The sequence below is a fragment of the Dryobates pubescens genome, chromosome 12, assembly GCF_014839835.1.
Source record: "Dryobates pubescens isolate bDryPub1 chromosome 12, bDryPub1.pri, whole genome shotgun sequence".
Classification (NCBI taxonomy): domain Eukaryota; kingdom Metazoa; phylum Chordata; class Aves; order Piciformes; family Picidae; genus Dryobates; species Dryobates pubescens.
Genome location: NC_071623.1, coordinates 18,777,243 through 18,804,313, shown reverse-complemented (window position 1 = coordinate 18,804,313; position 27,071 = coordinate 18,777,243). Strand labels below are relative to the sequence as shown.

The 27,071-nt window shown below is 38.4% G+C and overlaps 1 protein-coding gene across 1 annotated transcript in view; it reads right to left on the bottom strand.

Annotated features, from left to right (window-relative positions):
* The window catches only part of DSCAM (DS cell adhesion molecule), a 459,734-nt gene that overhangs the window by 178,617 nt on the left and 254,046 nt on the right, over positions 1-27,071 (bottom strand). The window contains exons 4-6 of the mRNA XM_054165785.1: positions 9,690-9,836; positions 4,421-4,699; positions 1,823-2,098 (exon numbers count right to left, since the gene is read on the bottom strand). Coding sequence (XP_054021760.1) covers positions 1,823-2,098; positions 4,421-4,699; positions 9,690-9,836 — 702 coding nt within the window. The remainder of the gene's footprint in view (positions 1-1,822; positions 2,099-4,420; positions 4,700-9,689; positions 9,837-27,071) is intronic.

Genomic DNA, 27,071 nt, shown 5'->3' with positions numbered 1-27,071 from the left:
TTCAGTCTAATTGGGAGCAAAAGGCCACACACCAAGAGCAGAATACTGGAAACAATCCAGTCCAAAGTTTGGACATGAGTGCTGCAGGCTACTGTCTGTTTATAAAGAGGCAAGTAAGTTAACTAACTTCAGTGTTCCTACAGCATTAGTGTCTGCAAGAAACAGAGGAAAAGGCACCTGAGTACCTAGAGAGGGGCCAAAGACACCTGAAAATGAGCCTTGTGCATGAAGCCCTTTAAGGACAACTTTCAGTTTTGCACAGGATTAGACTGACAAGTCACATGCTTTGTGTGATGTACTCTGCACAATTAGCTACTGCTCTTCACATACAGTCTGCTATTAATTATATATATATTTGAGAAGCTCGAACCTGGATATAACAACTCTTACATCACAATGTCAGTGAAACATCACACAGAAAACTGAAGGAACTGTCACAATGCGTGCAAGACTCCCAACAAAGCAGAATTAAAACCAGGGCTGCAAAATTCCCTTGCTTGCCATGTAGTGAAGAACATAAGGCATTGCTGCTCTCAGACTGCTGAAAGACCTCAGCATCCCTGAAGGAGCATTCAATTTTATTTGGCTGCATGATTTTCTCCTCTGCCCCCATTCCCTTTAATTTTTGTCCCATTGGTTGGGTTGACAGAATTCTCATTTATTTATTTATTTATTTTCATCTCTCACTCTCTTCTTTTCCTTTGCTGTGTATAAGATACTGTCATGCCTCAGAAAATAAAACAACAGCAGCAACGACAACAACAACAACAGAAAATAAAAGCTTTTTATGCAAAAAGAAGGCTAACACAGGACTAATAAATCTGTGAGCATGCACACCGTGTTCCTCTGCCACTCCTCCTCCTATTTCTTTTTTATAATTCAAGTGACAGGCTTTTTTTTGGAGATGAAAGCAGACATTATTTTCCCAGTGAGACCTGAGTGTCTTTGAAATTTTTCCTGCTGTTGCTCTCTGATAACCTGAACTCTCTCGACATCATGATAGATTATCAATATGCTCTTTAGGCTTTCTTAGTCACAGGAGATGGTTGCCGAGGTAACTCAGTCCAGGCAGGTAATCTCTTCTTTTTTTCTACAAGGACTCTAAAAATAACATCCATGCCATGACTGAACTATAGCCTCATTAGTGAATTGGCTCTGTACAAATTGATAACTTTCCTCACTTGATTATCATGTAGAACATTTTGTCATTTAGTTGAGTGTTCAGACAATATGCCCAAGCAGAAAAGCCACGTTTGAAAGGTGTTTGGACTTGAATAGACCCCTTCTCTTGTGTCGTGCTGAAAAGCTAATGTAAAAAATCAGCAGCACCACCACCCTACACCTCCACCAAGAGAAAAAAAAAAACCAGGAAAAAAAAACCCAAACACCAAAAAAACCCCCCAACAAACCAACCAAACCAACAAAACCAAACCCAAACCAAAGGAAAAAAAACAACCAAGCAAACAAAAAAACCCAAACAAAAACAATTGACTGGAAAGTTGGCTCAGGAAGGATTGTTATTTTCAAATACATTGTTTCATTCTATTACATTTTTCTCAGAATGGGGCACAATAAACCACACTAAACCCCACTGACAGCTCATTAGTACCCTCTCTTCTTGTTTAGGGTCCACTATCCACGGCTATGTCCATGGGCTAGTTGTTTAGGTGGGTTGGACGAGATGATCTTGAAGGTCTCTTCCAAACTGGTTTAGTCTATGTATTCTATGTATGTATTCTATCCATCATTATACAATGATGGAACCCAAGATGACATATATATTATTATGGAGACAAGAATTGCTGAAGATGTAGTGACTGACCTTCTAGCACCACCTGAACATAGTCTTGAGCAGACATCTTGTCCTTGCGCACAAAACACTGGTAGGCTCCACCATCACTCTTGGCCATGCCATCCATAATAAGGTTCTCCCGATTGATGCCAGTGATCCGGACATTGTTACCAGGGTTGATGATCTCACCATTACGATACCAGGAGAGTTCCTGGTCCTCAGTTCCTGTCACACTGCAGGACAAGGACACTTGACTACCAACACTGCTTTTAACTTTCCGTGGGCTGATCGTGGCTTTTAGTGGTTCTGAAGATTTAAATCAAGATAAGAGAAAGGGAAAGAGGAAACATTAACTATACATGTGCATTTATATGCAAGGAACAAAATACAACATTATTTGCTTTTTAACTGAGCAGGTCTGGCAATTTTTTGTTTGGGGGATAATTTCAACCCACCTCAGCCACCAAGAGCCATGACACAAAGCATAGATCTGTAGGGATAACTAATTCGACACATGATATAATCCCATGCCTAAATGAATAGTAGAAGCAGATCTACTGAGTAACACTCTTGGTGCTGAGGGCCTAACGATGGCACTATGTGTGTTCTGGAAAAGTAGAGACATTACTTAACCTTAGTTTAGTGTGGACCTTTGAACTGATAAAATAGGTGCATTCCTAAAGATCATCTTCTGATCTAATGTCTTGTAGCAAGAGCCCAGTTTATGTGTTCCAAAACCACTCCCTGATTTGAACAAGTGGAGTAAGTAACAATGACCAGCAGATTAGCTTTTAAGGATGGAAGATCCATGCTAAAATGTTAGCACAGGTACACCCATAGATATCCATCACATCTGTCCACAAAGAGGTGGGTTTTCATGTGGGCTTACTAGATTTTTTGGTTTTCTTTCAACATTTTCAAATCAACCTTACAAATAATAGGACATATACAATACAAGTTTTATAATGAAAGGAAAAAAAAAAGAGGATGAATGGTGTTGAGAAAAGTCACAGGCATAAGGAAAGCAAGGAAAGCAATATTCATCCTGCCACCTGTTATCAGCATTATGGAATGCAGATCTCACCTCATGCTTTGCATATATTGCTTTGACTTATAAAGGTAAGGGACTACTATTACCACTGCTATCAGATCTGATACTAAATAAATAGAATTCTATTAATTTGCCAGCTTGCATACAGGCTTACTCACACATGTATACAAATGCTTGTACAAGAAAATGTCCTCTGCTAACTCATTCAACTTTACTGAATATTTAACAACATGCAGGTTAGAACAAATCTTTAGTGGCCCTTTCGGAATGGAGGCCTGGAAAAAAACACAGGTCAGCAGCCTCAGTCATTCTGGAATGCAGACAGGAATTCTTGTCTACCATAGTCCAAAGAACAGTTAATCTGGGCTCAAATGTGTGTTAGGTCACTGAATATCTCTGTTTCCTATGTAAATGACCACAAAGGCTCAAAACTGTTAATAACCCTTTAAACAAAATAAACACCCTTTACTTTGAGGGTGACAGAGCACTGGAACAGGCTACCCAGATTCTGAAGTCTCCTTCTCCGTAGACTTTCAAATCCCACCTGGACACACTCATGTGCAACCTGATCCAGATGCTATCAAGTTGGTTGAAGTAGGTGATCATAAGATGTCCCTTCCAACCCCTACCATTCTGTGATTCTGTAATGAATCTCAGAGCCATGATGATGCAAGAAAGTGAATCACATTCTCCATTGCAGAGGAGGATAAAATTCCTTTGCCCAGTTGTTGCTTCCTGACAGCCTGGTTCAGAAGACATCTACTGGGCTGATTGTCAGTAAGTAAAACGTATCTCCAGGTATTGGAAATTACGTCAGTATAACTAGCAATATGATTATGTCAAGTCTTTAGAAGTTTTGACTTTGTATCCTGGAAGGCAGACTGCACTAAACTTTATGAATACCTTCAGAAGCAAAGCTCTTCCAGTATAGTTCATGAATTACTGGTCTTTGATCTTGGTTATTTTGCCCAAATACATCATGTGTAATTATTTGCGAAGATATTTTTATGCCCTGAACTGTTCACAAACTCCTGCCCTTTTAATCTGCTAGTCATGCTAGATAGGTGGAAATGTTAGTTCAGAAAACATCATGTCTATTCCAGGAAATAATTTCCTTTTTTTGAACAACAGAAGAATGGCACCTTTCCACTGCAGAGCTTCTGAGTAATAATTGCCTTTGCAGAATTTGTGAAACATTCCAAATATTCACACATGAATACTCAGTTGAGGGGAGGTATGAGTATTCAATATTACCGAACAGCATGAGTCATGGCAATGAGAGTTTGGCAGCTGTATCCATGAGAACATTTGCAATTTCCTTTTAAGCATCCAGTTCAAGCTTCTTAATTACATATCCTCCATGCGATAAATTATATGGCTACATTAGAAACTGCATCTGTTTGCACTTCTGATCACTCAGTTGTCCAACTAACTCATCTCCACAGAGCCTACTTTATCACAATCCATGTCTTCGAGAAGTTTAAGCATCGCTAAGATAAAGCAACAAAACACAAGTTTGGCAACATCTTCCTTGATGCAAGAAGTGAGCTGAAATCTTCACTCAGTTTCAGACTTACGTTTTACATGCAGCCTCCCTATCATCTCGGCAGTCCCATAGTTGTTCCACACCTCGCAGACGTAGCTGCCTGAATCTGAGGGACGTGAGTTCTCAATCAGCAGACCTTCAACTGTCTGTCGAAACCTGCTGTCAGACTCCAAGGGAATGTTGTCCTTCAGCCAACGATACTTTGGTGCGGGATGCCCTGATGCTTTGCAAGGCAGCTCCACTTGCTGTCCTGCCATGGCTTTAAGGTGGTCAAACCCATCTAGAATAGATGGAGCTGAATTTGCTGGATCTAAAAGAACAAACAACAGTTTTCAATGGGAACATTAAAATTCAGTAAGCACTACATCAATAATTTATCTCCTGTACTTTTTGACACACTAGTCTGGTGTTTTATGTACTACAGTTTGCTACTGTGACCCAGCCATCAGTCTGTAGTATCTCAGTAGAGGTGGCTGGGATCCAGCAGCATGTACTACTGAAGCATTTAATGACTACTTGGAAATCCTCTCACTGGATTTTTTCCAGGTGGCAACCATTTCTCTGGTCAACCTTCATGTTCCCTGTCAGAGGAATGGAAAGCCAGCAATCTGTTGCCTTAACAATTATTACTGCTATCCCTGTGCTACTCCACTAGAATGAAGCCAACACACTCTCCATGCTTCTCAGTGGTCTGAAGGCTTTGAATTAAAGAAGCAATTTATTCCCTTGACAGGAGATAAATGGGAAAAGACACAGAAATTTCTGTCTGCAGTCTAACTGACAGACAAGCCTTTTCTTCTTCCCTGGAAAAAGAACTTAACATGACAAGACCAGCTTACGGCTTAATACTCCAACTTTCTGTGCTCAACTTAGGAGAAAAGCAACTCTTAGACTAACACACTTGTGCAGCACCTGGCGTGTATATATATATCTCACAGAAGTCTGGCAGAATGCCTTCACCAGAACTGCACCTACTCCACCAGAAATAGTACTCTGTGATTGTGGATTTTTAGGTTTGAAAACTTTTTAAGCAAGAGTTTGACACAATTTACAGTTTTGTGCAGCATTCAGCATGATGGAAGCTCATCCTGGAGTTATGGCAACGTAAACAGTAAACAATAAACCACAGATATTTATCTAAGTGTTTTCTCTTCAGATGCACTCACTTTGCAAAGACTTCTGTCTCACTAATAAACTCTAGATACTGGCCAATTCCTTTTACTATTTGACACACCAATTTTGGGGAGTATTATATGCCTGGGTGTAGGTGTGATTACAACCTTTTTGACATTTTCAAATGGTCTTTGACTTAGCTATCTCAGGTACTGCTCACAGGGCAGCTGCAGCAACTTCCTGTTAAGTGGTTAAAGGAACAGTTCATGCTGAGTTCAAGTTCCCTGGGTGATAGTGTAATCAGTATCTGAGGTAGGTAGTTTAATATTAGGTTAGATTTATCTTTATGAACTGCAACCACACCTGGGAAGGTGCACTTGAGGGCAAATAGCTAGCAAATGCTAGTTATGCCATCAATCCAGAAACTAAAATTGTGATAGTAAACAAATGGACTAAGCAAATTTTACGTGAATATCTATAAAAACCCTAAATACCAAATTCAGTGAAAGAAGTTTTTCTGCTCTCTAGGTACAAGGAAAATATTGAGCCACTGAAAGCAAAACCACATTCATTTTATAGCAACTTCCTGTCTCATTAGAAACATGTCAGCCAGTAGTTAAACAAATGATTTTGCATGCATCAGTAGCCTCAAGGTCCATATTTGGCAACAAGATGGGTTATATTTTTGAGCTTGCCATGCTGTTTATGTCTGACTTAGTGAAAACACAATCTGCTATTGAGAAGGCCAATGTCAATTTGACTAATTAATTAGTAGCTCCTTTCTTTCTTTCTGGGTCATCAGGCATCTATGTTTTCAGTGCATAGATTCTTTTGTGTAGCCTGAGGAATTAACTCAGTAAAAACATAAGCATGCAAGAAATTACAGCTCTGCCTCTTAGGAAGGTGGTATCTAGATGAAATAAATTCCTTCAGTTAAAACTAACAATTCAATAATAAAAAGGTAGAATTGATTTTTACAGTTATTTTCTGTGCACTCCTACACAAAACTTACAGTAGTTTCATATTTTCTCCATACTCTTTTAGTTTCAAAAAACTTTGTGAAGAATATATGTGATCCCACTTGCAAACTTTAATGTACAAAAGTACAAAGTACTGCATGGATTTTGAAACATGATGGGGGAAAAAATTAAGTAATTATAAGGAAAAGTTGTGGCCAGTAAATATCATACTCTGACAAGCCTCTTAGTGTGCTGCAGAGAATTGCATATGCTTTGATGCTGGGCCCAGGCAGAGCACAAGTCTACCTCAGATACCAAGCTAATGGCGAAAGCAAAGTAGCCACTGCTGTCTTATGCCAATGCTGATTCCAGTAGTCTGCTTTCTTGTGCTTAGAGATTTAAAAACATCTCTTTGGGCTGTCTGTGGAACAGAGAGAGAGAGAAAGACAGAAACAGAAAGAAAGAAAGGTAGACAGAAAGGAAGGAAGACAGAAAGGAAGATAAAATGTAAAAAAAGCACAAAAGAACTCCCAGGATTCACTTGCAATCACCTCCAATGAGGCAAATAGCAAAATAACATAATCCAATTTCAATACGTGGTATGGACTCTTTTGAATTATTACTTTACTATGCTTTGACAGTTGCAAATGATTTCTAGCATATATAACAGGGGAAAATTTGAGGCAAAATACTGTTCTAGAATGTTCTACTTTGAATCTTCTTTGAAAGAGAGCAAAATTCTCAAATTTCTTTCAAAATCATACATATTTTTTGGAGGGATGGGTTATAAATGGTCAAGATTTTGAGAGCTGGGATGCTTGGCTGGATGAAATCATTTTTTGAAAAGCACTGCGATGGGCATTAGAGGAATATTCTTTAGAATGTTAATGGCCTTGGTATTAAACTTTGCTTTTGTCACAGGCATGCCAATTATTCACACTTGTATTCACTACTATATGCACTTCACCTTTCTCCCTCTTCCAAACAGTAACAAAGTTTAACTCATAATAAAAAGGAGGCCAAAAGACTATGATTCACATCCACCACAAGCTGTTTCATCCCCAAATAAGTGAAGAATCTTCATGGATGCAAACTGACCTTTTACAGTTATGATCTCAGTTCTTAAAGGAGTCATTATTTTAAAATATAAAATCTATTAAAGAAAAAAGAAAGCCTCTTCGAGAAACATCAAGATACAAACTCTGCACAGGATTGCTATGCTTGTTCAGCATCAGAGACCACTATAGATTCAATAGACACTAATTAACACAATTGAATAAAAAGAGTCAGCTATTCTACACAGGTAAAATTCCTACTTTAATATGGTCTGTAAAGGAGAACAGAACAGAGTAGTGCACATCTTTTAGGATGCTTGTCCTGAATTACAAGTAAGACAGAGCTTTCATTTTCCCTCTTTTGTTCAACAAAATAACTAGACATTTTCTTGTGGTAACCAAGATACAAGCCTGATTTTATTTATGTTACCACTGGCTCAGCCTTAGCATGATTTCATACGGAAACAGACCATACTGTGGAGCCACCTAGAAAGATAGGACCCTGCCTATCTTTGTAAGACCAAAGCAGGCAGATTATTGTGCAGGAAAACTACTTCTTCATCCGCCTGGGAAAAGCAGAGGGAAAAGTTTTACCCACAGGAAACACATGTCAAAGGAAGAAACTCCTGGATCTGGCTGGTAAGTGATTCTAACCTGAATCACACTATGTATATCATTAGTATATTTTAAGTACTGACATATTTTGTTCAGATCATTACAGAATCAATGACCATTTTGATTCAGGGCAGGAGGTAAGCTGCTAATATAAAACCTTGTGTCCACTTCTGTCTGCCTCAGGGCTCTCAAACAGATATTTGCGTGTTTGCTTGTTTTGACAAAAAGATTCAAAGACAAGAGGGCAAGGTCACAAGGGGAATGATTTCACTGACTGTAAGATTGTGAAGGTCATCATACCCTGACTGCTTTTTATGGTGATGACCTTTCAGGCAACTTAGTAACAGTGAAAAGTATATAAACCTGTGTGGATTTCAGTGGGATGGTGGACATGTCTTTTGTAAGCCAAGGATACAGGGTAAAAGAAGAGAAAATCTGGGATACAGTCTTAGAAAATACAATGGATGTGAGAATACAGTTGCAGGTTTGCTCACTTGCAAATACAAGGTGCAGTAACAGGCACTCAGCAAATGAGGGAGAGGAAGGTAAGATGGAAAAAAGCTAATCCTGTACAGGGACGTTTACGATCAAGTTCCAGACCCAGGCCTGGGGTCTGATTTTACTTCTCATCTCACAGGCATCTCCTCTTACTGAGCCAAAATAGGGAGAAGATAGGATTGGAGTAGCCCTGTGTTGACAGCCCTAAGTATTTGTCATGTGTGTAACCCAGCAGTCCATCACACACACACCAGTCAGGAGATGATTTACAGTGACAAGGAAAGTGTTAAAACACCTCATCTACCTTCTTATTTTCCTACCTGTTGCACAAGGCTGTCTGCCCTGGGACTTTTAGCTCTGCCCCTGGACAGCCACCAGTTAACACTCCTGTCTGCCTGCAGGACCCTCGATATCCTGGGACAGGCTACATACCTTCCTGGGTGGAGATCCCTCCTGGATGCTGAGTAACACACTATTTTCCCCAGGGAAAGAGTGATAAATGAAAAGGAAGGGTGAAATACACCTTAGCTATCTGTGGTTCCATCAGCGGAAATGCCTACAGCTGACCTAAATGTCCTGAGCAGCTGCTATGGTTAATAGAGAGAAATAGGCACCATGGGGCAATTTATCTCACCCTAAAGTGAGCAGCTGAAATAGATCAGATACATTACCTGAAAAGAGTTTCTTTCCTTTGGTTACAAAGGGAAGATAATGATAAGGTGACTACACACTTTCACTGTGCAAGCCTACTTTTAATGGGATAAACCACGTCCACAGTCCTTACATGAGATACACTAAACCTATTAAAAAAATCACTCTACTAGGCACTGTATACCCTACAAGTTCTCCAGAAATATCTAATATGTGGTGAAAAACAGAAAAAGAGATTTCAGAATGGGACACAATTTTGCAGCACCTCACAGCTGACCAGTTCTATCTTCCATTTGACAGATGACTTGGTTGGTTGTGCATACAGGCACAAAGACCCTGCCTTGCCAGTTTAACACATGAGAGAGAGGCATATTCAATACTTAATTTAACATGATCTATAAAGAAGTACCTGACACAAAAAGTCTTGCGCTGTTGCTTTGTCGTGTTTCTCCAGTGTATCTGTGCCTTGTGATGCATCGGTAGTTGTAGAGTCCGTCTTCATTTTGTACGTCTAAAATATACAAGGCTCCCGTGGATGTGATGAGAAATCTAGATCCTGAAAGACAAAAGAATTTACAGCCTTTAAAATACCTGCAGGTTGTTCTGCTTGCTTATACCAGGGGGTGGACAACGGAGGATGGAGGCTTCTGAAGGTTTTTCTTTTGCTAGAGTATAGGAGCTTCCAAATACAAGTTTACTCAGTGCTTACTGAAAATGCACAGAAAGATATTAATTTATGTACACCTGTAAAGAAGGGAGGGATCTGTAAGGAAAATACAATGAATGAAGGAAAGAAATATGCCATGGTCACAATCAACAAACAATATCTGGCAGGCATCTGAAATAAAATATAGGATAAAGAATCAAAGCAGAATCAAATCCAGTTTAATTCATTATTATAGAGTGATAGGATTGAAAATCACCAGCAGAGCTGTACATGTTAGAAATATGGTCTGGGATGGCATGCATAATTAAACAATATTAGCCAAAATGGCACTTGTTGTCCATGTACACCAGAAAATTAAGGGGGAAAAAAAAAAGGGAAAGGACAAATTTGCTACAAGATTCTGGCTATAGGGTTGGGTTATACACTGTATAACCCAACTCCACAGCCTGCTTCAGGTGGGATGAGTTAAAAAAGGGAGAGCAAAACCAGCCTTGCTGATGTTGCCTATACACCTGCACAAATGCCACAAATGTTGACACCTGCACAAATGTCTCTGCTCTGTTGTGAATGCATGTTCTAAAAGCAAGGACACAAAAGATTCTAACTACATGCTATAAGCTTTTCCCATACTACAATAAATAGAAGTAATGGGACTTGCTTTGCAAACTTGGGCCTCATTTGGCCACTCTTTCCATTGAAAAAATGCTGCAGTCTAATCTATGTATGCTTTTCTAGAACTTTTATGCTGGAGAAAAGGTTCATATCTTTTCTTTTTCATGTCTGCTACTTTTTCTCTAGTAGCTGGTAGCTCTTACAATAGCCATAGTCCAGTAATATGCAGTAAGAAATATTGACATTTCTCATTTATTTGAGCAATAACTTTCTCATAATTAAGTGTATTCAGGGTGCTTGCTCACAAATGAATCAGTGGGAAAGTAGTCCAGCAGAAAAAGGACAGAGAGGAAATGGTATCATTATAGAGGGCAATCTTCTTGAAACCACAATCTAAAAGAAATGGGGAAAAGAATATTAAAAGCTATTTAATGTCACAGCACAGGCCTGACCCTTAGAGCAGAGAATACTGAAAAGAGCAACATCAGGCAACCTCTCCTACTCTTGCTTGCATACAGACTTATAAAATAACTACACTGATGACTTGTCTTGGCTGACCCTTTTCTCCTGAAAGTCAAGGTAAAAGCATGGAAACAGGTAGGTCACAACTCCGGAAAAGCATAAACCACACAGCACACACCCTTCTGAAGTACTTTATTTGTTCAGATAGATAACACGTGCCATTACTAAGAAGTACATAAAAAAATGAATCCCCAGAATGGAGGCACCAAAGGAGGAGAGCTGGACAAGGGAAGATATGAAGAAGGGAGGACTGGATGGCAGGAGCACTCTCTTCAACCATGAGCTATAGTGCATCCTAGGGGAGTTTACAGGCTAAGGATGTTCCCTCTTATAGAGAGGTGACATTGACTTCATATGCCTCTGAAAATTCAATTGCTTGCATACAGAAGGCTTGTGTTTCAATGCAAACTACATCTAAACAAATATACTGTTGAGAGTAGCAGGAAAAGCAACTGAATCGGTAATATTTCACTTTCACAGCCAGGTGTCTGAAATATGGCATCGAAAAAGATTATATTAAAAAAGCAAAGCTGTCTTGCATCTCTAACACCTTAGTTGTAAAGTTTGAAGGAGATGATATAGACAGCTAATAATTTGAACTGAGAAAATATTCTTTACCTACCTTCTCAATTACTAATAAGTTATTTATTTGCTATTCACAAAATAGCAAATGGCTTGGAAAAAAGATGCTAATGAGGTTTTCTTCAATACCAGGTAGGTAACAGCTGCCTGATAGCAACTAGAAAGCATAGTCTGCAAGTGTGCATGCAGTCACCTAGTAAACCCTTGTTCTATACCTTCTGTCAGTCATATGGCCCAACTCCAAAGCCACAGCCAACGGAATTCTACCACTGCACACAGAGAGGCAGGCTCCTAATGGTTCACACAAAACAAGTACATCCTGTTGGTCAGAGAATACTTTGAGACTGTGGGTTTGTTTTGGTTGATTCTCACACTGTAACTCCTAGATAAAATGTAGTATCATATTCCTATCTCCTCATCACGTAGGTACTCAATATCTGTACCCTTAAACAAGACTTACCTTTACCCCTGAGTCTACACTAGAAGCATATTTAGAATTTAAGTGTGAAAAACATAGTTTGTTTGACTTCTGTATCACATGCAGATCCTTCACTACTGAAATATTCATAAAGCAAATCTTCCCTTTGCCAAGAAATACGTTACAAGGACTACAGGTAATTAAAGCACAGTTGTCTCCCTTAGTCGGTAGGCAGCTTAAAATGACAGCTTCAGGAGATGGGAATCACATTTAAGGACTTTACTTGGGGTTAATGATGGGTATGCAGCAAAGGCAATCTCTTCTTGCTTCTGTTTCCAGCTGTGTGAGCATTAACCAGCTCTATATTTCAGGCAGCACAGCCAATTCAGACATGTGCTTGCCCCCAGCAATGCCACTTGACTGGCAGGGCTGTCAAACTGCTGAACCAACACGCATGTACCATACATATATGTCCTCTGCAGCATGATCAAGACTTAAATGAGATTTTTCAAGCTGGGATGTAACTCCACTACCAAACTATGCAAGAAGAGATGCTGGTGGAGATACTACTCAGCTGCTACCATGTCACTGACCAGGAACATATAAAAAACTGCTAATGGGATGGTTGTGACCATTTTGGTCCCTCCGGTGTATCTGAACATGCTATGCATTTGTGTCAAGCAAGTGGAACCTAAACAGCTGAGAGACAGAAACGTTCTTCTTGTACAATGGCTTCATGTAGCTTTCTTTTTCTAGGATACCATTTAACCTTTGTACAACTTTGGGCTAGGCCACTTGTGTCTCTCCTTACAATAAGCATAAAGCAACTGTCAGAGAAATTAGGGTAGAATATCAAATTCAGAACTTCCCTTAAAACCTCTGAAACACCTCTCTTCCTCAGTATTTCTACCTTGTACATTTTATTGCTGCTAATACTGACTCTGGAACTAGAACTGGTGAGACATGGAGTGGCCACTCCCAGATGGAAGAATATGTATAGATTTGCGGCTGTTCACAGAGTCTATAGTACTGACAATATTTGTGGGTGAAGCCTTCCCTCCTCAGTCCTGGAAGCCAGTTTCCTCAGATGCAGTTACACATCTGGGTTAGTGAGAGTGGGTACAAATATCAAAAGCCTGACACTTAATAAAAGACACTTGTATAAGCTACACAGAGCCAAGAAATTGTTCAGTGTTATCTCGCTATATTTCCTAGAGAAATTATGAACATACTTGAGCTATTTAACACTGCTTAGATCATGCTCCCATTGGAAATTGCTCAGACCATGGAATAATAAAACCTTCACTTAAAGTATTATCTAGAGATTTTTTGCCTCACCTTCTTTAAAGATAACTAAAAGTAAATAGTGATTGCTACACATCCAATGTTGTGTCACAGCGTACATTTCAAACCAACACACATTGTGTATAATTGCAGGGCTAAAGCTCTCCCTCTTACTCTCTTCTCCTTAATATATTTTGCGTACTTATGTAATGCTTTAATAACCACCCCCTCCTTCTACTGTAAAAACATGAGACAGAAAAGATGACAGAAAAATAAAAGGGGAAATGCATGTAATTTCTGTCATCTTCTAAACGGAGAGCATTTTCATTAAAACCGACAGGCTGTCAGCTGTGACAAAGCCAAAGTGTTGAGTGTTCTGCCTTCTGTACTTCAAAAAGTGTTTAGAAATGCACCAGGATGGGGATCGACAAGCTCTTATTGCTCTGTTGATCTAGGGGATTGCTTTCTTCTTGAGGCACATTTAATTTAATCGCTCTTGCTTTGCTGTAACAAAGTCTAATTCAATTTTTTTTTTTTAACTCACCTACTTAATATGCCAAATAAGGACTTTTTTTTTTTTCTTTTATAAATGGAACAGCTTTTCAGATAAACTGAAGCTTTTTGTTTGTTTTTGGCTGTTAGCGGGCTTCAAGGGAGGAAGGCAGAGAAGCCTCCTTCACAACAATTAAAAAGAACACTGTCAAAATATAGCTCATAATTCCCATTTATTATTCCTCCTCAGCAGCGTTTGTTTTAATGCCTTGAAAACTTGATTATAATAATTTCAGCATCTGATTTGCAGAGACATTGAAAGCTTACATCTGTTTGGCTTTCAATTTTTTTGCGCTTTTGAAAACCTGGTCCAGTATCTGTAGTACGCATTTTACTCAAAGAGTTCAGAGGATGCTTGGAGCCCTTACTACCTTTTGTCTTGCTGAGGTGGGCTTGCATGTTTTACAGAGAAGTATACAGAGATAGAGATGTACACAAGTCAGGGGAAAAACAGGAATCCATAATTCTTTCTCCAACATCCCTTCTGTTATTAAGACATAACTTTGCCTCATGATGTGGCTGAAAAACTCAAATTTATGTATGCTTTCACCTGAAACATTAACAATTCATTTTATATAAAGATACATATATCCACATAGAAGGCCCTAAAGAGGACAAACAGGCATGAGGGCGAGGAAAGTAGGTCGCACCTAAGCTCAACTAAATTCAACTAATGGCCCCAAATCCCACAGCATTTTAGAAACACACCTCTGATTTTGCTGCCGGCTGACTAGTGCCCTAAACAACCTAGGAGGTCACATTAACAATTATGAAATTGCTCTTATGTAAGGTTTTTAATGCTTTCCATTAGACTACATAATATCAGAGACTAAAATAAAATTTTACAGGTCTGAGTAATAAGTTGAAGTAATTCTGTTTAGATTTCCTATGCGAAATTGTTCTCATGTATAATTCATAAGAAAATGTGAACACTTTCCTGTCGAATTAGTGCATAATATTCTTCTATGAAAATGAGAATATGTTAAAAGTGTAACATTAATTATTCTTTTATCATGTCCTTTTCCCTCAGCATCCTGGTAGTCTTTAAACAGGGGTGATGTTATCCTCAAGATGGTTAAAAAAAAAATCATATTTGATTTTCACTTTGTTGGAAACATCTAACAGCATTATGTTATTGCAGTCTAAATTAGGTTGATAGAAATTAAGAGAACAGATGGCTGTTCTAATCGTGTGCCAAATGATAATACAGAACAAATAAACTTTTATCAGCTGTACTTGTCACCTCTGCTGGATAGAACTGCTTCTGCTAAGCAAGTTTTTAGCATGACTGGTGCACACAAGGGGAGAAACCACCCCACAGAGCCAAAGCAGAGTAACCTATAACTCAGTTTTATGCACTTCTACAACATCATTCTCAAAGCAAAACAATCTGCTACTGTGGGCACAGAAAATATGCCAGAAGCAACCACGCTTAGACTGTACCCTGAAGTCACAGTCCTGCAAAATGCTTTTGATTCATAAACCAAAGATTAGACGAGGATAGGGAGGCAGGTAGGTAAGAAAAGAGGGAGGCAAGGATTTCACTTTACCAAATATCACTCACATAGTGTACTCAGCCTACATGAGACACCTGGGGTGTTGCTCACAGTAGGTGGTACAGATGGTCAAAACATGACTACACTCCTCTGAGCAGCACAACATTCCTCTAGAGATGTAGCCAAGCTCACAGGCCCTAGTAGAAGACCTTATAGAGAATAAAATCAAATGTTTTAGCTCCCTGTATAACCTCAGCTCTGGGGTCTACAGATTGCACCTTTGGAGTGTGTTGCCCACTACCTCCTTCCCTGTTTGAGACACAAACTGCAGCTGACTTTCAGGAAAACAGGAATAGGATGGAACTCACAGTACTGTTCTACAGCCCAAGGGCAATGAAATTCCTTTCATTTGCAATGAAATAAGCCCTCTCCCTTGTCTTTACACTGTCACCCTTCAGGCATAAGTGCTGAAAAACCAAATACTTATTTCATCACATGACCAGGTCTTTGTGTCTCATAGATTTAGGTTCTGATAACTAGAGAGGCACTATGAATGTGACTATGTTTCTGGAAGACGCCTCTCAAGTGCCACCATACTATGATACTGCTCATGAGGAATCAAGGTCTTTGATATGTGCCCCCCCTCCCCCTTTATTATTTTTTTTCCTGATGCAAGGAAAGGAATATGCACAAAGACAGGAATATGCACAAAGACCATAGGAAGTGGTTGTTTGAGGCAAAGGAGGCTGCTGTCATATTTGATCTATTGATCCAGGCTTCTCAAAGCTCACAAAGATGTATCTCTATCATAAGACTGAACTTTCAGGTCTGATTTTTTTTTTTCAGTTCTACAGTAGCCAGAGATTTCCCTTTCCTTTCCAGGTGGTTGTGGTTTTGGCTTTTGGGGAAGGGGGTTTGTATGGTTTTGGGTTTGGAGGTGGGAGGTATGGTGGTGTTTGGGTTGGGATTTTAAAATTTTCTTTCCCCCCCAGAATTACATTTGAGAATAAATGTAAAGAGCCAGCAGCCTCAAGTGAGGTCTTTTGCTATTTTATGTAGGCATGTAATCTGTTTTGTCTTCATTTAAAAAAACCTGAAGCAACCTCTCTGCAAAGCAGTAAGGATGTTTATAAACATTTCTAGTCTTATGGCAGGACATGGCTCCAGTTGCAGGACAGATGGGTTCACAACTTTGCAAAATTTATGTAGACATGATAGATCCAAACTAAATCAGATTTTCTCCTAACACCATCACTCTTTACCCTCCTCACCTCCTCCACCTCAGTTAGGTCCCTCCTCAAGAAGCATTTATTCTGGTAGCAGCTCAGTCTGAACAAGGCTATACAAGTAAACGTGCTACTAATCAGTCACCTTGCCCCTTGACCAGTGGAGGTCAGAACTGCTCAAAGTGTGGGAGGCCCAATTCAACCATCATCACCGCTTCTCAAAAAAGCCAGGGGAGCAAAGGAACAAGGTTATGAGTTTTTTTCCCACTTGAGCCTTTAAAATAGAAAAGCTTAAAGATGAACATAATTAACATAGAATTATTGCTACTTTGGCACCTGCATCTCCAAGGAATACTAGGGAGCAACTACATATTTCTGCATCTCTCCAAAGAAAACGAATTCAGTCAAACACAGATACTGTGGTGTCTACTACTCCATTCCAAAATGGTTTACTGTCTCCTATAACCTGAGGCTATGCCGTAGCTACAGGTACCAGATTTCCCTTAATATTCTGCGTGCAGTATTACTACACTAAAACAATAAACCTGCCTATTTCTTGCATACAGTACCATAAAATGAATCCAATTAAAATGAGAGAGAAAGGGAGAAAGAAATAAAAGGGGGGAAAAAACCCCAGAAAATAGACAAACAAAACAAAAAAACCCCCAAACCTCTGTGTGTGTGGGAAGACAGAAAAAAAGAAATTTAAAAAAAAAAAAAGGCAAAAAAGAGAGACAGAAAGGGGAGGAGGTGAGCTCCAGTTTTGAATTTATAAACTGAGTAGAGACAGATTATCTGCCGAGTCAGTTACAGGATTGCCATAGGAACGAGAGTGTTGGTGCTGTGTGGAGTTCACATTCAGACAGGATAAGGCCTGAACACAGTACTCAAAAATCAAACAGGTCCTGAAAGATGATGGCATCTGTATTCATGGTTTTAGCTGCTTTAAATTCAGTTCATTTGTGTTTCTGTAATCACAGAATAAGGAAAGACATAGGAACATTAGTGCTATTCTGTGCGCAGTGCTATAATTTTCTGCATGTTAGGATCCTATAATAATGACTATTCTGAAAACCAGATTGTTGGACAAATTACACAAATCAGAACACATTTTATTGCCCTAGCCACATTTCTGAGACTGCAAAAATATATTTCATGCCAACAGTCCATATCAATTCCACTTACATTATGTATGCATCATTCCTGTTTTATAGAGGAATAAACATTGTCCTTTTGTTTTAAGAGTACTAATAGATGCAGAGGCTGTATTTTGTGCACACAGATAGGTGATGTTAATTGCTACTGCTTGATGATTGGCCAGCATAAATGTGACTGAACACATAAAGTGTATATTTAATTGTTCGCTCTCTTAATCTTTTATGAATATATTAGGCATAAGCAGCTACAGTTCTTTACTCACTGTTGTTAACTGTCAGTCCTCTAGGATATTAAATAAAACTGCCATGATCTTTAATGCTGCACTTCTAGATTATTTGAGTCCTTGCTCACACTGCTGTAGAAGCTGCTTTCCTTATTTCAGTTAGAAAGCAAGCAGATAATTTTTAAATCACTAGCTAGTTTTAGGGGCTCTGATTAAAGAGGATTCAGCTTTGCCTGTGATACATGGAGCCATCTGAAGGATTAAAACTTCTTCTCTCAGGTTTTTGCTGGTGCATTCCAAGTAAATAAACTAGCATGGAGCTGACTGGTGGCTTAGCACAGAAAAAACTTGTATGTTACTCTTTACAACATCAAGGAACATGATCCATCTCTCCTTGTATCTGCATGTAAATTTGAACACAGTCTTGTTGAGTAAAGGGAGAAACTCCATCTCCTCTGGCCTGAACAGCAGTTGGTTTATGTCAGCATCACCAAATGCATGCCTTAATTGTTTATAGCTTCAAAGACATTGTATATGCAGAATATGTACTGTTATAGACAATATGATCAGAACAAATCACAGCTTCACGTACACAGAATTTCAAGTGCACCAGCAGCAGAATTATTCTGACTAACTGCAAATAATCAATATTATGTTAATTAGAACAGCTGCAGCTCTGTGGCTCCATGAGTAACCACATTTATTCTGCAAGTAACTGTGAGGGCAGCAATGCATCTCAACCTGAGGGAATTGTTTTATGAGAAATTTAGAACCATACCCACTTACCTTCATGAAAAAAAAATAAAAATCAATCTACTCAAAGACTCACAAGACATCTGAGCATTCAGAATGTTTACTTAAGGGATATGCATTAACCAACGGGCAAAGCCTTGAGAGTGTAAAATTAGGGAAACCCAAACAAGTTTATTTGGTTTTAGGGTAATGACTTGGGAAGGAGTTAGTATCCTCCTCTGTTTGAAAGAATAAACTTGTGTTGCCTAGATAAAAACATATTCCAAATATTTCCTCGGGGAGAGGGTAGCTCCACTAGGAATTTGAGCTAAGTTGAATAATTTCCCCAGGAGACCCTTTGCCAGTCCCCTAAGGAGAGAGTCCAGTGTCAGAGGGCAGTTTTTAAAATTAAAATAAAAGCTGTTAATGATGTAAATTTCTTTCCTTTTGAACAAGACAACTGGAATAACTTTACAATAGCTCTTTAGAAATCAAGATATTTTCAAAAGTTTCCCCTTTTCATGTAGAAGCTTGACCTCTCACACTGATTTCCACTCTGAACAAACTAGCTATGGAATATGATGCACATCTACTTCTGTCAGTGGTTTACCCTTCCACATGACACAGGTGAGGCGCAGAGCATACATTTCATACATTGTACAGTTTTAAGTTCTTTAAGCTCTAACCAACAAAACAAAACAACAACAAACAACCCCAACCCAAAACAACAACAAAAAAGTGGAAAACAAACCAACCCAAACCCCCCAAAGCAACAGACAAAAAAATCAAACCAAGCCAACCAAAACACCAACAACCAACCAAACAAATACAACCAAACCCACCAGTCTCCTGACAAGCTATTTCTGTCTTTTTGAACTTAATACACATTTTCCTCAGCACAGAAACATACAGAACCATCACTGGGTTCCTATACAGCAAAGCATCAGAAAAAATGATGAAGCAGTATGTTAAACACAACAGACAGAGCATCAGGATGACAATAGTAAGCAGAAGGATGAAAAGGTTGTTCCATACTGTGTAATGAAAAAAAAAAGAACTTCTGCGGATGCTGAATCAATGAATTTTTCTCATAAATGAATATTAGAAAGTACAAAAATAAGTATTATTCCAGAGAAGTTCACATGTATAACCAACTTTGCTGGAAGAAGAAAAACCAACACATGCTGAGCTTAAATTGAAGTAACTGCAAGCAGTTCCTGAGAATCTGTTTGCAGAGTGTATTGCATCAGCACAAAGGGACTTAGCATAGCATACACGCAGACCTCACTTTTTGTGTGTTACAAAGTTTTATAATACTGACATTTCAACAACCAGAAACACTCTGAATGTGAGTTATATTATAATGTTGTAAGTAGATACAGTTATTAAGCTATTTATTTCCTGTGGTTTGTCAGATTAGGCTTTTTGCTGACGTATTTGGCAAATTAACTTTTTAACAATAAAAAAGGTTCAGTAAATACAATTTTTCAACACAGATTAAATTCACAGTGTGATTTATGCTGAGCATCAACTCAGTATTATGGGATATTTCAATCCAACTTCATTTCAAAGATATATGTGAGATAAAGCTAGGAAGAATGTGCAGTTCCAGACCTCCTTGTTGAGATTACTTTGACTCTGTACTGTTAATTTCCTTAGACTGACAGCACAGTGAAAAATATCATTATAACCACAACAAGCATCATTCCTTTAGAATAAATGTAAGTACTGCGGGGTCTTTTATTGCCTTCTTCAAATAGCTCAGAGAATCATGACTCAGAAGCCTGTCCAGATATCAGGGACATTATGCAAATATGCCCAAGTACATTTCTGAGGCAATTTTCATAATTTGCCTATTTTTATTTGTTTGGGAAATTGAAGCACGTTAAAGCTAATTGATTTGCCTAACCTTATCTTCCATGTTTGTGGCAGATACAATTAATTCTACAAATGGCTAAAAGTACCTAATTTGTTAACCCTTACATCTCTGATTTAAGGTTTCGTGGCACCTTTGTTAAGCAATGAGAGCTACTCTCATGTGTTTTCTTATATCTTTTATATGAATGTTAAGAAAACTGCTGTGTGTTGGAACCCACTATTGCAATCTCATATCGTAGGTATTAGACTTTAGGCTGAAAGTCTCATAAAGTATTTTTTTCCAATTCTGAAAATTATTTTTGAAGAGATGTAGCCTTAGATTATAAAAACACAATCCAACAAGACAAAAATGTAAAAGGAGACAGAGACCACCACTGCCTGGGCCCTAAGAAGTTTTTCTGAGCACTCATTCTCTCTTGGACTCCACAGGTCATTAAAGAATATTGAGTCACATGTTGAGGCACAGAGTGACCCTCCTTGCCAACATTATATGATAATAGCATGGATGGCCTTGACCATGCTAATGACATTTATAGATGAAGATCTATATAATTGACATTTCTTGCACTTTCAGAAAATGCAAGCAGCATAAAGTTGGATTGGCCTGAAAGAAATGCCTGCACGCCTACAGCTCATTCAGTCCACCCAAGACATAAAAAAATCTAAAGCCCTATTTTGCACTGATGATAGGTGCAGTACAACAGACACAGGGTACACAGTGTTAAGTCAGACACATCCATGACCTCTTGCATAACTACAGCTGTAAAACAACTGTAGCCAACTGCATGCATGAAATTTGTCTTTTAATGATTTTGACATGGGGATAAAATTCACGTTTGAGCAGAGGAGCATTATGAAATTTGTGAACCAGCTGTGTGTGTCTCATTTAAATCATCAGATCACAGCTTAAATGGGATCTCAAAAGCTGTACATGGTGACTCTGTACATGGTTCTTTAAGTGCATAAGGTCTGAAAGTACTTTTTTTTTTAAATTCATCTAAAGTAAGGACATTCACAAAATTTGCTTCATAGAATCATAGAATTGTTAGGGTTGGAAGGGACCTCAAGGATCATCTAGTTCCAACCTCCCTGCCATGGGCAGGGACACCTCATACTAGATCAAGTTGCTCACTGCCACATCCAGCCTGGCCTTAAAAACACCCAGGATTCTACCTGGGTGGCTTCTACCACCTACCTGAGCAACCTGTTCCAGTGTGTCACCACCATCATGGTGAAGAACTTCTTCCTAACATCCAATCTGAATCTACTAATTTCTATTTTTGTTCCATTCCCCCTAGTCCTATCATTACCTGACACCCTAAAAAGTCCCTCACCAGCTTTCTTGTAGCCCCCTTCACAATTAGGCCACAATTAGGTCTCCTCAGAGCCTTCTCTTCTCCAGACTGAAGAGCCCCAACTCCTTCAGTCTGTCCTCATAGGAGAGGTGGTCCAGTCTTCCTGAGAAAACACAGTGCAGTTTTGGGGACTTTGCTTTTTACATCAGCATTCAAAAAATGCCAATGTCACTTAGGTAAGAACATTCAAGAATAGTTATCCTGATTTTTCAAAACAAAAAAGGAATGAAAAAAACCCCAAACTCTGACCATTTTTCTTCTCTTTTCTTGATATTCAGCTTTAATCTGGGTATACTTTTAATGCAGCCAATGGCTTAGGGATGTGAATAGCCATAAATGACTCTTATAAAAAGAAAATTAATATAGCAAAATCTGACAGCTGTATGGCATTTATTCTACAGCAAATTCTTCATTGGTTCAATCTCTTGAGCAACTAGTATTTGGGTCAACATTATTGCTTTCATAGTTCACAGTCTTCATCTCCCAGGAGAGAACTAATTTCTCTTCACTTCAGTCCTCTCAGGCAAAGCCCCAAGAGTTTGCATCACTGACCCTATGATTTGCTTTCTATACCATGTCCACAGCTGAAACAGCATCTCCTTCCCTCAAGCATTATCATTAAAAAGGTGAAACATATATGCAATCCCTGTGAACTACGTCTTGTTGACTTTACATTTTTTTAGGACCAAAGGGAGCATTGTACAAAGCACAGCACATTGCAGAGCAAAGAACACAGAAGATAGGAGAAAAAGAAAAAAATAAAAATCCAAAAGTCAATATACCATGTTTCATTTCTTTTTCTTTTTGACAGTAGCATTGGCTCCAGAGTCTAGAAAGGAGCAGTTCAATAATAACGATCTAAGGCTGGTTCTCAAGACAGACTCAACAGCTGACAGCTTCGCTGTTCAAATTGACAAGAGCACAAAGAAAGGCTTGAATAATTAATTGTAAATGGTTGGATGTGATCTGATTGTGTGACCAACCTGTTACATTGACTTGCTTTGACCTAATCTTTCAAAATGAGATATTAAAGCTGAAACGCTTCTACACCTTTCTCTTATTATCTGGCTGTCTCTTCTAGGGCATAGTCTGAAGACTACACCGATGAGATGATAAAAGGAGAGACCTGATCTCACTTGAGTGACTAGGACTACTGCAAGCCTGTCTGGTCTCTATAAAAAGTACTATTACATTCTGCTATACAGATACAACCATAGAAAAATCAACACCATAGAAAAACCAACACCAACAATCACAGGGAAAGAAAATGACATTAGCAATGGTAACCACTATTCACTAATTAATTTCTTTCTAATTAAAAAAAAAAAAAAAGAATTAAATTAAAAGCTAAATTTTCCATTTTCTCACTTAATTTCTGGGAGACATTTCAGCTAACTTTCCCTAGGATAATTTCTCATTGAAATAGAACCTGCAAACACCTGAACGTTCAGAGCCAGGCTATGCAGTTAACTCCATTTCAAACATAACCTGCACTTATTATTCTTAGGGACAAAATACATTAAAATGTACAACTTCAACACTGCAATGTCTTTTAACTCAGATGCTGCTTTTCCTGCATGAGCATATCTTAAGTACTGGCAGCACAATAAACCTTTGTTTAACCACCATTCACCATACTTGGGTGATAGAAATAGCAGGTTCCAAATACTTTCTGGCTGGTAAAGATCATATCCATCTTCTAATATAAAGAGGAAAGAACACTATTTTAGGCTGCCCAAGGTCTGCAAATGCATAGTTAAATGCTGATTCTGAATCTAATCTGCTGATCTGCTACAGTAAACTAGTAAACACTTGTTACACTGTTAGAAAATAAAGATTTTTTTTCAGTGGTGAGTAACAGATATTTTCCTGCAAACCCCAAGCCTCTGTCTCTATTCAGGCCATATTCTCACAGTTTTACTGTGTATGGGAAGGCTGACTGACTGAGGAGTGCATATTTTAAAGTCTGTCTGATAGCTTGTCTTCTGAACAACAGACACTGGCTGTTTAAAAACAATGACAGTCACTATGATTGTTCAGGACAGTCCTTGCTGCCTTATGTATTCTGGTATTCTAGTCCAAACTTAACACTGCACCATACCACACAGAGCATAGAATTGAAATAGTAGCCAGTACTTAACTATGAAAAAAAAAAAAGCGCTCTTTATTTTTAAAACATTACTCATGTTTCAAACCAACATGAGGTCTTAACAGACAATGAATTTTGAAGAAGAGATTGTGATAGAGTAGAACATACATTTAGAAACACGACAGATTTTTTAAATTATCTTTATGCTTCCTCACAATTAAAACAGTACTCTGTGGAGAAGTGTCACTTGGGTTTTAGCAGACTGGACCTTGTGGTATGTATTAGAGTTGGTGAAAAAAAAATAATATATTTTTCAAATCTCTTAGGAGCAATACTTTCTTAGACTACAACCTCAGTTAAATATTTATGCATTAATCTTTATTTTTATTTGAAAAAAAAAGTATCCCATATACGCATGTGTGCGCATGCATGTTCTCATGCAGGTGATAAATAATAGAAGGTCCCCCCTTTATGATACATTATGGATGAGATGTATAATATATGAGCTAAAGTTAACAGGAAAAAATCATTCACACACAAGAAGCTGGAGGGGTAGAATTTAGTGAAGTCCCACCACCTGTCAAGAGAAAGGTGGAGAACAATTCAAATTTCAGTTTGGTAAAACAGATCTGAAGATTTCATAACTGCACCTTTCTCCACTCTGGTTTACAGAAACATTTTATAATCAAAGCCACCGGGGGAGGGAAATACATAAATGAATCTCTCTTCACTGAAATAATGTTGAAAATTTGTCATGGTTCAGGGAAGAGCTGAAATAACGATTCAAGAGCTGGAAGCCTAGTTTTGTAGTGGTATCCCTAAGAGACAAAGACCTTTGGGTGTGAAAAAGGAGTTTGCAAAAAGACATGACGACAGTCTGAAGAATGAGAGGGAAGAATTTTAAATTATCAGGTCAAGACATACCAGCACACTCTACTGGAAGTTGAAAGGTAAAATGATTTAGAGAACACAGAAGATAGAAAATTTAATCAGTCTGGTATTCATAAAAAATACCACAGTTCATGCAGAAATTATGAAGTGTGTATAGCAACTCTACAGTAAGTTCCAGGCAGAAAAATGGAAGGTCAAAACAGTTTACAAGATTGCTTAGAAAAAAAACACCCCAGAACTTTCATCTTTCCTGTGAGAATTTAGAATCAGATACTTTGATGTGGCAGAATTAGAGCTAATACTACTGAAACTCTCTCCCATCATCACCACCTGAGCAGCTTGGTCCCTTTTCTTGTGTGTCTGGAAGGCACCTGGGGAGCACAGAATTACAGAATGCTTCTTTCAGAAGCATATGCTTCCACGTGTGAAGTCAGGCAATAATTTGAGGACACTTACCTTCAGTTTCTAATTTGAATTAACTGAAATTTTATAATGGAATTATGTCTGTGCACATTGCTGGACATATCTGACCCCTTCTGTGCCAAAAAGCCTCTGAATAAAGAAATTCATAGAATACAAATAACCTGTTTTCTAGCTTTATGATTACTTCTGGGTTCTTGATGAGATCAATTCACACAAGAGTATCAGAATAACCTATGCTGAAATAAAGAGGCAGGGGTTTGAAAAGAGTGACACTATTCAAGAAGCTCACAGAACAAATATCAAAAATGCAGAGTAGCAAACTTGCTCACACAAAACAAACATCAGTCTCAACAGTTGCTGATAGCCTCACTCAAGCATAATGTGAACCAACCATCAACCAAATTTGTTGTGAGACTTGAAGAAGTAGGGGTGAGAAGCATAGGCTAATATTAGATCCAAATCTTCTTAGGTTTCCTTCTAATTTCTGAAATTCCATTTTCAGTCTGGTTTAGAAACTACTTAATGTTAGAATATTAGAAGGGATACTTATTACTTATTTTATCCTTCAGGAGAAAAAAGCATAAATTATTTCAGAATTATGAAAATCTAGATTTTCTTTCCCTTCTTATATTAGATGTAGTTTCCATCCTAACATAAAAGCTGTATTTTGCTCTTTTTTTTTTGACATTGGTCCACTTCACATTTGTGTGGAGAAGTGATCGCAGATGTCTCTTTAAGAACACAATAAAAAACACCTTGTGATTAATTGCTTTTGTCAAAAAATGTCCCTGATGCTTGCTGTGAATATTTATTAGCATCGGCCCTAGATGTGGGAAAGCTTTCTTTTGAGACTATGAAATCCCTCATTTATTTTTGGTCATTGTTATTTTGCAAGGTTAAAAAAAAAATTAAAAAAGAGGTAGAATGAATAAAATTTGGAATACACTTCCCCAGCCATGCTGGGAGATTATATTCCTAGAGATTAAAAATGCAATTGAAATTAGGAGTTGAACGTGTGGGCTTGAGGCAATTTCTGTTAAATCTGGGGAAGTCAGGAGCAAGATCAGTTCTTGTTAAGAATGCCAGGTAAGCAATCTCATGCCCACAGTATTAGCTTTACAAAAATGCCACAATCCCCAAAAGAGGCCATGAATGTGCTACCACCTTTCTCAAATTCACTCGAAAGGCTAACAGAACACAACGCATGAACCCACCCTCCTCCACCCTCTCTGTGTTTCTTCCCCTCTATTTTAACAGAGAGACATTATTTTTCTGTTCAGTTTGAGGAAGACAACAGATTATTCAGGATAAAAAAGTGAAGCACATAACTAGCTATACAATGACCTTTTAAAAATTATTTTAAAATTAGATAGAAGGCCATCGGTTTGAAGGGATGGAGAAAGAGAGGAGTACAGATATAGGACAAATGTGAGTTACAAATGAGAGGGAGCCCTGAAACAACCTAATAGGATTCTAAGATTACACAGGTAAGGAGTTTGGGTAGACAGAGGGAGACAGTAGCACTATTGAATAAGATGCAGACACGAGCTCATTTAGGATTTCATCTGTAAGACAAGTTGATTTTGTTCACAAAGGACATCTCAAATAGGACTAAAGATTCTGCTATATAAGTACGTAGGAAGAGAGTCCTCTTTTGAGAGGACTTTAAAAAGGTGGTTTATT